This window comes from Thecamonas trahens (genome assembly GCF_000142905.1).
Source record: "Thecamonas trahens ATCC 50062 unplaced genomic scaffold supercont1.61, whole genome shotgun sequence".
NCBI lineage: Eukaryota > Apusomonadida > Apusomonadidae > Thecamonas > Thecamonas trahens.
The window spans coordinates 156,924-168,511 of NW_013657619.1; the positions used below are offsets into that span (position 1 = coordinate 156,924).

An 11,588-nucleotide genomic window follows, 5' to 3' on the forward strand; every position below is an offset into this window, starting at 1 on the left:
ACGTTCCCCCGCCCCGCCTTTTCCGAGCCACACACCTTGTGCGACTCAACACGTGTCCCCACCCCACCCACCCCCCCCCCTCCACACTATCACACCCCAACCACCTGCAGCCATGGAAGTAGCACTTGCTCGAGAGGGCGAAGAGTATATGGTACTCAAGGTGCGGCATGAGAAAGAGTGTCGAGCACTTGCCATTAGCAGCAGAGGGATAGGCGTGCAAGAGCTGGTGGCCGTTCTCGAGGAGATGTTCCCCTCAACGGTCAAGGACGGCAAGTCATCATCACCATCATCATCATCATCATCACCATCACCATCACCATCATCATCATCACCTTCATCATCATTATTGCCATCGTCGTTGTCAGGCTCATGGCTGGGTGTGGTGGATGGCGATCAAGTGGAAATCGATGAGGAGAGTTGGGAGTGTATCATGGCTCTGGCAGAGCCCTTGCAAACCATCGTCATCGAGTATCATCGTCCCAATCCGCCCGTTGTCCCGCCGCCTGCTCTCCCGCCAAATGCTGCTGCCGCTGCTGGTGGCCTTACTGGGCATGCGGCTGGCCCTGCTGCTTCCTTCTTCCGTCATCAGCATCATCATCAACATCATCAGCAGCAGCAGCACGGCACTCGCCACCATCAGCAACATCAAAGCGTCCGCCACTATCAGCAACATCCGTCGCATGCTGGCTCCGCGCACTTTGGCTCGGTCGCCCACTCGCAGCCGGTCGCAAGCTTTGGTGGAGGCTACGGGCATGGATCGGTGACTGCAGGAGGTGGCCATGCACAACAAGCTGGCGGCTTCGGCCAGCCAACGCACCCGCATGTCGGGGCAGGGCATGGGCACGCGTCGGTTGCTGCTTATCCGGCGAGTGGCGCCGCCATGGGCACCTCGCGCGGCCATCCGCATCAAAGCTCGGCCCAGAGCAAGACGACCAAGCGGCTCTCGTATCCGTTGCAAGGATCAGTGCCGGCTGTGTCCATGCCGCTCTCGCCGGAGACCTGGCATGCGTCGTCGGGTCCGGTGTGGCCATCGGTTGGTGCGCCCTCGGTCCCGCCGCAGCCGTCCGGCAGCGACATCTCGTCGGCCACGCCCTCACACCCACTCGCCGGCTACCCGTGGTTCCATCCGTCGATCACCTCGCGCGCCGCCACCGAAGCCGCCCTCCTCCGCCACCCCGTTGGCACCTTCCTTGTCCGTGAGTCGTCGTCGGAGCCGGGCTCGTACGTCGTCGGCGTTGTAACGGCCCGGGGTGTTGTCCAGTACAAGCTTTCGTACGACCCAAGATCTGGCCACTTTGTCCAGGAAGGCATCCCCGGCTCCTTCCCATCCATCCCAGATCTCATCAACGCCTACAAGGAGAGCCTCTGCATCCCGTACTGCCCGTGATGCACTGCCCTCGACCTTTTGTCCGCCGCATTGCAGGGCATCTACACTTCCTGCTGCTCATCGCACCCGAGGCTCCATCTCTCCCATCTAAAAAGAAAAGTGCCATCCTCAGCAGTTCCCATCACCATCCCCATCGCCGACAATCAGGTCATGACGCGCCAGCCAAAGTGCCAAAGCGAGGCCATCCCACCACCCCTCCCCCCCCCCTCCCCTACCGCCACCTCTAACACACGGTAGACGTCAGACACTCGAGTCTAATTCAGCCATGCTGGGGAGAGTGTGGACAACACTACACCAGCCGACGTGCGAGGCTGTAGCTGTTGCTCTGTCCACAAGAGCAGCTTGGACGTGGGCATGTCACTCGAGCAGCTATCGGCCAAGTAGTCGGCGAGTCGGACTTGGTGCACAAACGGCAGGGCCACTCGCGGCGGCCTTGGTGGCAGCACGGACGGCTGACTCGGGATGGGGGTCCTGCGGGAGAGCCACTGGTTTGCGATTTGCGGCATCGCATGCATTTTCGGATTCACTCAATTTGCCGGTCACTGATTTCCCCATGCGGGCCGATGCGGCGGTGCGCGAGAAGGAGAAGATGGAGACCACAACGACACAGCTGTACCAGTGGAGTCATGATCAGCGGACTGCTGGTGCCCGCCCGCCGTTTGTCCTTCACGATGGCCCGCCCTTTGCCAACGGCCGCCTTCACATGGGCCACGCCCTCAACAAGATCCTCAAGGACGTCATCAATCGCCATGCCCTCCTCTCGGGCTCCGCCGTCCACTACGTCCCGGGCTGGGACACTCACGGCTTGCCCATCGAGCTGAAGGCGCTTGATGCTGCCCGCAAGGACTCGGCCAAGGCCATCAAGAAGATCAAGAAGGAGCTCAAGCGCGCCATCAAGGCGGAGGCTGGCGACGAGGTCGCTCGGCTGGAAGCCCAGCTTGCCGCCGCCCAAAGCGCCGCCGCCGGCCGCGAGCCAACCAAGATCCGCAAGCTCGCCGCAGAGTTTGCTGCCTCGGCCGCCACCGAGCAAAAGGACGCCCTGCTCCGCTGGGGTGTGATGGGCGATTATGACAACGCGTACTACACCATGGCGCCGGCCTACGAGGCTGCCCAGCTCGAGCTGTGGTCCTCGCTCTACCATCGCGGCCTGTTCTCGCGGCGGCTCAAGCCGGTCTACTGGTCGCCGTCGACCCAGACAGCGCTCGCCGAGGCCGAGCTCGAGTACAAGCCGCACACTTCGACTGCCGTCCACGTCGCCTTTCGCGCCCGCGCGTCCGATCAGCTCCTCGCTGCGCTTGGCGTCGATCTTGCGCCGCGCCCCATCGACGCCGTCGCGTGGACCACCACCCCGTGGACCCTCGTCGCCAACCAGGGCCTCGCCTTTGGCCCTGCCCTTGATTACGCGCTTGTCGAGAGCGGCGCCGCCGCCGATGCGCCGCTCGTCCTGGTTGCCTCTGCACGTATCGGCGCTCTCGTCGACGCTGGCGTCCTGCCTTCGTCCCCGCGGGTGGTGGCGGATGGCCTCTCAGCCGAGGCTATAGCCGGCACCGTCTTTAGCAACCCGGTGGTGGCTGAGCGCGACTCGGTGGCGCTGATGGGTGACCACGTGACTGATGATGCCGGCACCGGTGTTGTCCACACCGCGCCGGGCCACGGCGCCGAGGACTACACCGCCATGGCGCGGGCCGGCCTGCTCAACACCGACGATCCGCTCTTCTGTCCCGTCGACGGCGCCGGCAAGTACACAGATGCGCTGGCGAGCGTCGGCCTTGGTCAGCTGGTGGGCCAGCCGGTCCTCGACGCCGGGACCAAGTCTGTGGTGGAACTGCTGCATGCAGCGGAGAACGCGCCGCTACTGGCAGCGGCACCGCTAGAGCACTCGTATCCGTACGACTGGCGAACGGCCAAGCCGATCATCTTCCGTGCCACCATGCAGTGGTTCATGGACCTGAGCGCAGTCAAGGGCGCGGCACTCAATGCGCTCGACGACGTGACAATGGTGCCGCCCGAGGGCGCAGCGCGGCTGGCCGGCATGATTGGGACCCGCGACGAGTGGTGCATCTCGCGGCAGCGGGTTTGGGGCGTGCCCATCCCGGTCTTCTACCACAGGGAGACCGGCGAGGTGTTGGCCACCCGCGAGAGCCTCAGCCACGTGGTCGAGCTTGTCGCCCGCCACGGCACCAACGCCTGGTTTGATCGCCCCGTCTCGGAGCTCCTCCCGGCGAGCCTGGCAGACGAGGCGCACAAGTATGTCAAGTCAGTCGACACCATGGACGTCTGGTTCGACTCGGGCTCGTCGTGGTACGCCGTCCTTGCCAAGAGCCTCGGCTCGCCGGTCCAGGCCGACGTCTACCTCGAGGGATCGGACCAGCATCGTGGCTGGTTCCAGTCCTCGCTCATCACCTCGAGCGCCCTGCAGGACCCGCCGCGAGCCCCGTACAAGACCCTCATCACCAACGGCTTTGTCCTCGACGGCGCCGGCAACAAGATGGCCAAGTCGCTGGGCAACGTCGTGGATCCGGACCAGGTTGTCCACGGCGGCGCTAACGCCAAGAAGGAGCCGCCCTACGGCGCAGATGTCCTCCGCCTTTGGGTCGCTGCCCAGGAGTACACCCGCGATGTCCGGCTCGGCCCACAGGGCCTCTCCTCCGCCGCCGACACGTACCGAAAGCTGCGCAACACAGCCAAGTTTGTGCTCGGCAACATTGCCGACGCGCCCGCAGAGCTGCTGATGGCGGCGGGTGCACCGGCGGCGGCATCGCCGCTCGATCGTCTTGTCCTATCCTCGCTTCACGAGCTCAACACCAAGGTCCAGGCTGCGTACTCGTCGTACGCCTTCCACGCCGGCCTCTTTGCCCTCCTCAACTACGTCAACACCTTCCTCTCGGCGTTTTACCTCGACTCGGCCAAGGACACGCTCTACGCCGAGGCCGCCGATGATTCGGCCCGACGCGCCGTCCAGTACGTCCTCTACCGAGCGCTCGACGTGGTGACCCGTGCGGCAGCACCCATCGCCCCGTTCCTCGCCGAGGAGGTGTGGGGCCACATGCCGCTCGACACCCGGCGTGACGACCACTTTTCGCTCTTCCAGTCGGGCTACGCAGAGACTGGCCCGCTGCGCGATCCGGCGAGCGACGCGCTCCGCGACGCGCTCCTCGACCTCCGCGGCGAGGCCAACAAGGCGCTCGAGGGCCTGCGGCAGGCCAAGGCCATCGGCGGCTCCCTGGAGGCTCAGGTCGTGGTGGCTGCTGATGTGTTGCCGGAGTCCCTCGCGGCATGGCTCGCCACCCTCTCGCCCGGCGATCTCGCCAACGTCTTTGGCGTCTCTTCTGCGCAGCTTGAGTCGTCGGCGGCCACCGGCGGAGCAACCGTGTTGGCGGCGCCGGCGAGCGGCAGCAAGTGCGATCGGTGCTGGAAGGTAACGCCCGACGTGAGCGGCGGAGGCCTGTGCGGCCGATGCGCTGCGGTGGTGGGCGGAGAAGCGGCGATGTGAAAAAGAGAGTAAAGTCAGTTGCGCAAGCCGCGTGGTTCATTGCAGTGAGACGCCGTCGGCGAGGCGGGTGACGAGCAGCTCGATGTTGGTCCGGATGCCGTCGAGCGAGGTGAGCGGGGCGAGCGAGATGGTTCCCTGCTGGGCCTGCGCGAGCGATGAGGCGAGCGAGGTCGAGACAAAGTGGCGGAGGCCGGCGTCGAGCATCTCCTCCCACTCGATGTTGGACTCGAGGGCGGCGACGCCCTCGGTGGGCGGCGGGACGAGGAGCGAGACAAGGCGCTGGTGCTGGTCGGCCGGGAGGGAGCACGAGTAGCGGAGGAGGAGGATGAGGAGGCGCATGAGGGCGGCGACTGAGGCGGTGGCCAGCCGGAGCGCCCGGGCAAGGTTCTCGACCTGGCTCCCAGTCTCAAGAACCTGCTGGTAGGCAGCGTCAAAGAGAGTGTCGAGCGAGTTGAGCGGCTCCGGGTTGCGGGCAGTGAATCTTGTGAGGAGTCGCTTCTGGATGCCACGGAGCTGCTCCGACTGGGAGGCGAGCGAGGCGCGGAGGTCCTGCAGGGCCTTGCGGGTGGCAAAGCGGGTGTCGAGGGCCTTGAACAGCGGCGCAAGCGGCATCTTGCCCCTGTAGACCAACTGCGGTGGGGCGGGTCCACCAAGCGCAGTGTGCAGGGCGTCCGGCAGCGATTCGAGAACCAGGCCCAGCAGCGGAGGTTGTTGGCCACAAGCCGGTACTTGCCCTCCTTGTTGGAGACCAAGATGGTGACAAACGACTCGTCGGCCGAGAGCGTCGACGCCGACGAGGCCCACAGCTGAAAGGTGAGAACACCGGCGGCTGGAGAGCCGTACTCGGGCATCTCCAGCTCGGCGAGCTCATAGAGGAGCGGGTAGAGGCGGCCGACGTCGAGCGGGTCGGCGTCGGGCGTTGCGAGCGTGTACTTGTGCAGCGAGGCCTGGATGGGCGCGACAGCGCGGCCCAGGAGCGCCAACGGGAGCGCAAACGAGCTGACCGCCGACCGCGGCTCGGCCCGCTTGCCGACCACATACGAGATGGCGACCTGGACCCGCATGGACGACGGCAGCAGGCCGTGGTCGGCCTCCACCACCAGCGAGTAGGTGTAGGTCTCGCCCGGCGCGAGGACCGGAAGCGAAAACGCGGTGTGCGAGGCGCGGAACGGCGGCGGATACGTGAGCCGCACGTCGATGTCGCGGGCCTTTTTGCGGGCGTTGCGCGGCGTCAGCGTGAGCTCAACAACGGCCGACGACGAGCCCTCAGCCGACGCCGACGCGGGAAGGAGCTTGAAGGCTGCAGAGACAGCGATGGTGGGGAGCGCGGCCGTCGCCACCGGCTCGCTCCCGGTCGAGACACCGTCGGTGGCCGGCGCCGACGCCGCCAGTGCCACCGAGGCTTTGGAGACGGTCGCGTTGAGCTTGCGCATCTCCCGCTCCATGGCGGCAAAGTCGGCGTCCTTGGGCAGCGACGCGCCTGGAATGACCGAGAGCGACGGGTCGGTGCCAAGGTACGAGAGAGTGAGCGCACCGTCGGCGGAGAGGGTGACAATAAGCCCGCGGAGGCCGCCAAAGGTGCCGACCGCCAGAGCCACCGCAGGCTCGAGCACCTTGGTCGCCCACACCACCGACTCGCCCGAGAGCACAGTAAGCATGCCTGAAGCCGACGCAAGGAGCAGGTTGTGCTTCTCCGGACCAACTGGGTACGGATACATGCACAGCGGCTGGAGCGGGAGCCGCCGCTCCGATCGCAACTCGCCGCGCTCCGAGACACAGAACAGCGAGCTGACGCCGAGGACCAGCACATCTGACTGGGCCGCAGAGAGCGAGGGTGAAAAGCGAGCGAGTGCCAGCTGTACCGCAGGCTGGCCAAGGTTAAGGGTCCATGACGGGACGAGCCGCTTGCCGCGGGCGGCGTCGAGGTCGTCGCCGTCGTCGCCGCCACTGGCGCCATCACCGCCGCCGCCGGCGCTGGTGCCGTCGTCGCCGGCAGGCTTGCTCCCGGGCTGCTGCGAGGCTGACTTTGTGGCCAGTGAGGCGTAGGTGTAGGCTTCAAGCGAGAACTCGGACGTGCCGACAACAAGCGTGTCTGTCAGCGAGATGTACAACAGCGGGCCTGGGAGGAGGAAGCGCGGGAGAAAGGCGGCAAAGGCAAAGGCGTCCTGATCAAAGAACGCCAGCTGGCCATCGAGGGTGAGGACCACAATCGAATCCTTACCGCGAGCGCCACCAAACGGACCGTAGGTCATGGCAGCAGCAGGACGACCCAGATCATGGGCGTAGACCTCGTCCAGAGAGTAGTAGGCATCGAGGTCTGATGATCCGTGACGAGAGAGAGCGTAGATGACGAGCGACTTTGGATGAAGAACAGCAAGCACGAGAGCATGTGAGCCTCTCACAAACCTCCCAGCCTCGATAGCCAGCACCGGAGCGTGCAGGGCCTTCTCCAGCAGCAGATGTCCCGACGAGTACTCGCGCGACTTTGGCCCATACACCCGTAGCATGCCACTCAGTGATCCGGTGACCACTTTGAGCGGAAAAGTCCCCATGCCACCACTGACCGAGCCCGTTCCAGCACCACCAGCACCACCTCCTCCTCCTCCTCCTCCTCCGCCAGTGACTCCTCCGCCTCCTCTGCCACCTTCGCCTGTGCTTTGCGGGTAGCCCTGTCCACCCTGGCCCTCGTTGAGTGCTGCCACGCAGAGGGCGTCAAAGCTGAACTCTTCCCCCTCGTGGGACGCCTGCTCCACACGCCACCACTCACGGGCTTGGAAGAGCGACATGGGAGTGGGGGTGGGGGTGGGGGGGTGGGGGGTGAGGTGCTTGGTGGTGGTGATCGTTGGGGGAATGGTGGCATTAATCGTTGGGGGAATGGTGGTATTAATCGTTGGGGGAATGGTGGCATTAATCGTTGGGGGAATGGTGGCATTAATCGTTGGGGGAATGGTGGCATTAATCGTTGGGGGAATGGTGGCATTAATCGTTGGGGGAATGGTGGCATTAATCGTTGGGGGAATGGTGGCATTAATCGTTGGGGGAATGGTGGCATTAATCGTTGGGGGAATGGTGGCATTAATCGTTGGGGGAATGGTGGCATTAATCGTTGGGGGAATGGTGGCATTAATCGTTAGGGGAATGGTGGCATTAATCGTTGGGGGAATGGTGGCATTAATCGTTGGGGGAATGGTGGCATTAATCGTTGGGGGAATGGTGGCATTAATCGTTGGGGGAATGGTGGCATTAATCGTTGGGGGAATGGTGGCATTAATCGTTGGGGGAATGGTGGCATTAATCGTTGGGGGAATGGTGGCATTAATCGTTGGGGGAATGGTCGTGCTGATCGTTGGCGGAAAACGGTGCATAAAACGACAGATGAAGAGATAGTGGATGGACAGATATAATGGGTGAGTGTAAGAGTGGTCGATAGTATCATTTAGAGCCAGCCATCCTCAAATCACAGACCCATCAGCTGATGGAGATCGGCAAAGCCGCTGGCGACTAATGCCATGATCCACTCGATCTCTTTTCTGCGCCCCGGACCCAAGATAAAATCGCCCCCCCACACGCAGCCGACACCTCGTTTCCGTCATCTCGTCCCCGCATCGCTTCTCATACTCGTCAAACATCCCATCTTTGTGGCTGATGTTCTCATCGCCCCACTTCTTCTCCCTACAGCGTCCCGAGACCAGCAGTCTGCGAGAAGGCAGGATCGCCTCTCATCTCACGCGACAGCTGCCAGTTGAGTAGGGAGGCCGAGAGGGGGCAACTCTCTCTGGCTAGACAAGCGATTAACGACGAGTGAGAGGACGAGGTGATGAGTGGTGGCTTGCGGAAGCTGCTTGGTAGGCGGTTCACGTCGTCGCTGCGTATCGGACTCGTTGGCCTGCCAAACGTGGGCAAGTCCGCTCTCTACAATCTGGTGACAGCCGAAGGCGCCGGAGTTGCCTCGGAGAACTATCCCTTCTGCACCATCGATCCGTCGACGGCAGCGGCAGTTGTGGGCGATGAGGTGCTGGATGGCTTGCAGACGGTGGCGCCTGGGGCAAAGATGGTGCCTGCTCTGCTGAATGTTACCGATATCGCCGGTCTGGTTGCCGGCGCTGCCGAGGGTGAGGGCCTCGGCAACAAGTTCCTGGCCGAGATTCGCGAGGCCGACGCCATCGCCCACATCGTGCGCTGCTTTGACGATGGCAGGACGACGCATGTGGTCTCGGGCCTGGATCGTCCGTCGCCGGCCGACGATGTGGCCACCATCGAGACCGAGCTCGCGCTGGCCGACGTGGAGACGACCGGGCGGGCGCTGGCGAGGGCCAAGGGCAAGGGCGCGCTGGCGACCGGCGCGCGGGCGGTCGTCGGCGCTGTCCACGATCACTTGCAGGGCGGAGGCGGAATGGTAGCTAGCATGGGCGAGGGCCTCCGCAATCTGCTAGATGAGCACCCCGAGGGCGCGCAGGCGCTGCGGGCGCTGCAGCTGCTCACCGCGAAACCGGTTGTCTACGTCGCCAACGTCGGCGATGACTGGCTCACCGACGGCTCAGGCTCGGGCGCCATGCTTGCTGAACTGACGGCGGCAGTCGGTGGCGATAGCGCGGTGGTGCCAGTCCCGGTTGCTCTCGAGGCCGAGCTCGCCGATCTCGACGCGGCTGACGCGGACGAATACCTCGTCGAGCTCGGGCTGCCGGCGAGCGCGGCAAGTGCCGGCTCGCAGAAGCTCATCCACACCGCGTACAGTGACTGTCTCGATCTTGGCTCGTTTTACACCTGTGGCGAGACCGAGGTCCGTGCGTGGACGATCCAGAAGGGCATGACGGCGCGCGAGGCGGCCAAGGTCATCCACGCCGACTTTTACGATGCTTTTGTCAAGATGGAAGCCGTCTCGGCGACAGCGCTGATTGAGTCCGGCGGGTGGAGCGCGGCACGCGGGCGCGGGCTGGTGCGGATCGAGGGCAAGGAGTATGTCATGGGCGATGACGACGTCGTCGTCTTTCACCACACCCGCAAGTGAGCCGAGCTCAACGCGAAGCGATCTTGGCCTCGGCCGCGGCGAGCAGGCTGTCGAGGCGATCCTTGACCCCGCCAGCCTCGTAGTACTCGTGATCAAGGATGCGGAACCAGGCTGTGTCGCGCGAGCGGTCCTTGATGATAAAGTGGCAGTCCTGAACGCCTTCAGCAACAAAGCCGAGGCGACAGGCGGCGCGCTGTGAGCGGCGGTTGCGGGCATCGCACTTCCACTCGAAGCGGCGAAAGTGCCAAACCTCAAAGACAAGGTCCGCGAGGAGAACCATGAGCTCGGTGTTGACGATGCTCTTCTGCGCCAGTGGCGAGAGCCACAGCGAACCGATCTCGACCTTGAGATGGTCGGGCGCGCAGTTCATGAGGTTGACAATGCCAAGCGGCTCGCTCGAGGTCTTGTCCACCACGGCCCACGGCGTCCCGTTGGGCGCATCGACCTGTCGCTGCAGGTATCTGCCAAGATCGTCGGCACTCTCAAACGGCCCGCCAAACATGTACCGCCATACCACGGCCTCGGCATCGTACTCGGACACCGATCGCAGTTCTCCGGCGACCGAGCCGGTGCAGGCAGCGCCCGATGAGCGGAGATGGAGCAGATCAAGATGATGATCCGGCGAGTACGGGACAAGCTCTATGTGCTTGCCCGACAGAACAACAGCGTCAGGCTTGACTGCCCTTCGTCGAGCAGCCAGCACCTCGTCTGGGAGGCAGGCAGGCGGAGGCAGGTTGGCCTCTGGCCCGCTCGGCACCGATGACGACGACGGCGATGACGACAACAATGACGATGACGATGATGCCAAGAGTGCCCGTGCTCCGAGGAGAGCAGCCACAGCGCCAAGAGTGGCAGCCGAACCGAGTGCAAGGCCAGAGACAAACGGCGAGTTGTTCATGATGGAAAAGAGGGTGAGGTGAGGGCATGAGCACAGGTAGGGGGTCCGGGTCGGTCACGAGGTGATTGGCAGGTTGGGCACGGACCCGGCACAGCTCGCTGGCCAAGCCACGCCCAGCCCAGGGACACACATAGTGGTATTGCTCCATCACGAGCACTCCCATCGAGGGAGCTGTCGCATCAGATCGGATGCGTACTCACCCGACTCATCGTCCTTGTGGGGCTCATCTCGCCGTGCATGTCGGCCCCAGGCAACACATCGATCAACGGCACTCCCACCGCAATACCATACATAATGCCTCTCTTCCATGAGCAGCGCTTCCCATCAAGGGACTTTGTCGCATCAGATTGGATGCGTACTCACCCGACTCATCGTCCTGGCATTGCTGTGGAAGGATCGAACGAACGAACGAACGGAGGGACGGAACCAAAGGACGGACCGAGGGGAGCGAGGGACGGACTGAGGGACAGCGAGAGTCAACTCGGCACGAATCGCCACAACCACTGATTACACATCGTTATCTCTCTCTCCCTTTCTCTCTCTTTCTCTTTCTCTCTCTCTCTCTTGCACGGATTGATTGAGTGAGTGAGTGAGACACAAACAAGGCTACCACATCATGCGGTTCTTTACGCAGATACCGACGGGCCACTCTGATGTCATCCATGATACCGCCTTTGACTTCCATGGCAAGCGACTGGCTACCTGCTCCTCCGACCAGGTCGTCGAGGTGTGGGACCAGTCAGAGGGCGGGGAGTGGTCACTGACTGGAAGGTGGAAGGTAAGGATGGAGGGGGGTGGGGGG

General features: G+C 63.7%; 6 protein-coding genes across 6 annotated transcripts in view; 4 read left to right on the plus strand and 2 right to left on the minus strand.

The window, feature by feature from the left end:
- Positions 1–880: 880 nt before the first annotated feature.
- Positions 881–1,387, plus strand: AMSG_10235 (uncharacterized protein; the record flags this gene model as incomplete). Its single annotated transcript, XM_013897979.1, has 1 exon — positions 881–1,387. One exon carries the CDS (start codon positions 881–883, stop codon positions 1,385–1,387), a length of 507 nt encoding a protein of 168 aa, XP_013753433.1.
- A 553-nt stretch (positions 1,388–1,940) lies between these two features.
- On the plus strand, positions 1,941–4,880 carry AMSG_10236 (isoleucyl-tRNA synthetase; the record flags this gene model as incomplete). The annotated part of the gene is made up of 1 exon (XM_013897980.1): positions 1,941–4,880. The coding sequence occupies one exon, from the start codon at positions 1,941–1,943 to the stop codon at positions 4,878–4,880; it is 2,940 nt and encodes a 979-aa protein (XP_013753434.1).
- A 36-nt stretch (positions 4,881–4,916) lies between these two features.
- Positions 4,917–7,666, minus strand: AMSG_10237 (parathyroid hormone-responsive B1; the record flags this gene model as incomplete). Its single annotated transcript, XM_013897981.1, has 3 exons — positions 4,917–5,499; positions 5,571–7,410; positions 7,558–7,666. The coding sequence occupies 3 exons, from the start codon at positions 7,664–7,666 to the stop codon at positions 4,917–4,919; spliced, it is 2,532 nt and encodes an 843-aa protein (XP_013753435.1).
- Positions 7,667–8,656: 990 nt separating this feature from the next.
- AMSG_10238 (GTP-binding protein YchF) lies at positions 8,657–9,854 on the plus strand (the record flags this gene model as incomplete). Its single annotated transcript, XM_013897982.1, has 2 exons — positions 8,657–9,756; positions 9,795–9,854. Exons 1-2 carry the CDS (start codon positions 8,698–8,700, stop codon positions 9,852–9,854), a joined length of 1,119 nt encoding a protein of 372 aa, XP_013753436.1. The 5' UTR covers positions 8,657–8,697.
- Positions 9,855–9,895: 41 nt separating this feature from the next.
- AMSG_10239 (uncharacterized protein) lies at positions 9,896–10,786 on the minus strand (the record flags this gene model as incomplete). Its single annotated transcript, XM_013897983.1, has 1 exon — positions 9,896–10,786. The coding sequence occupies one exon, from the start codon at positions 10,784–10,786 to the stop codon at positions 9,896–9,898; it is 891 nt and encodes a 296-aa protein (XP_013753437.1).
- Positions 10,787–11,266: 480 nt separating this feature from the next.
- Positions 11,267–11,588, plus strand: part of AMSG_10240 (uncharacterized protein) — a 2,385-nt gene continuing 2,063 nt past the window's right edge. Inside the window, exon 1 of the mRNA XM_013897984.1 lies at positions 11,267–11,564. Coding sequence (XP_013753438.1) covers positions 11,403–11,564 — 162 coding nt within the window. The 5' untranslated portion in view covers positions 11,267–11,402. The remainder of the gene's footprint in view (positions 11,565–11,588) is intronic.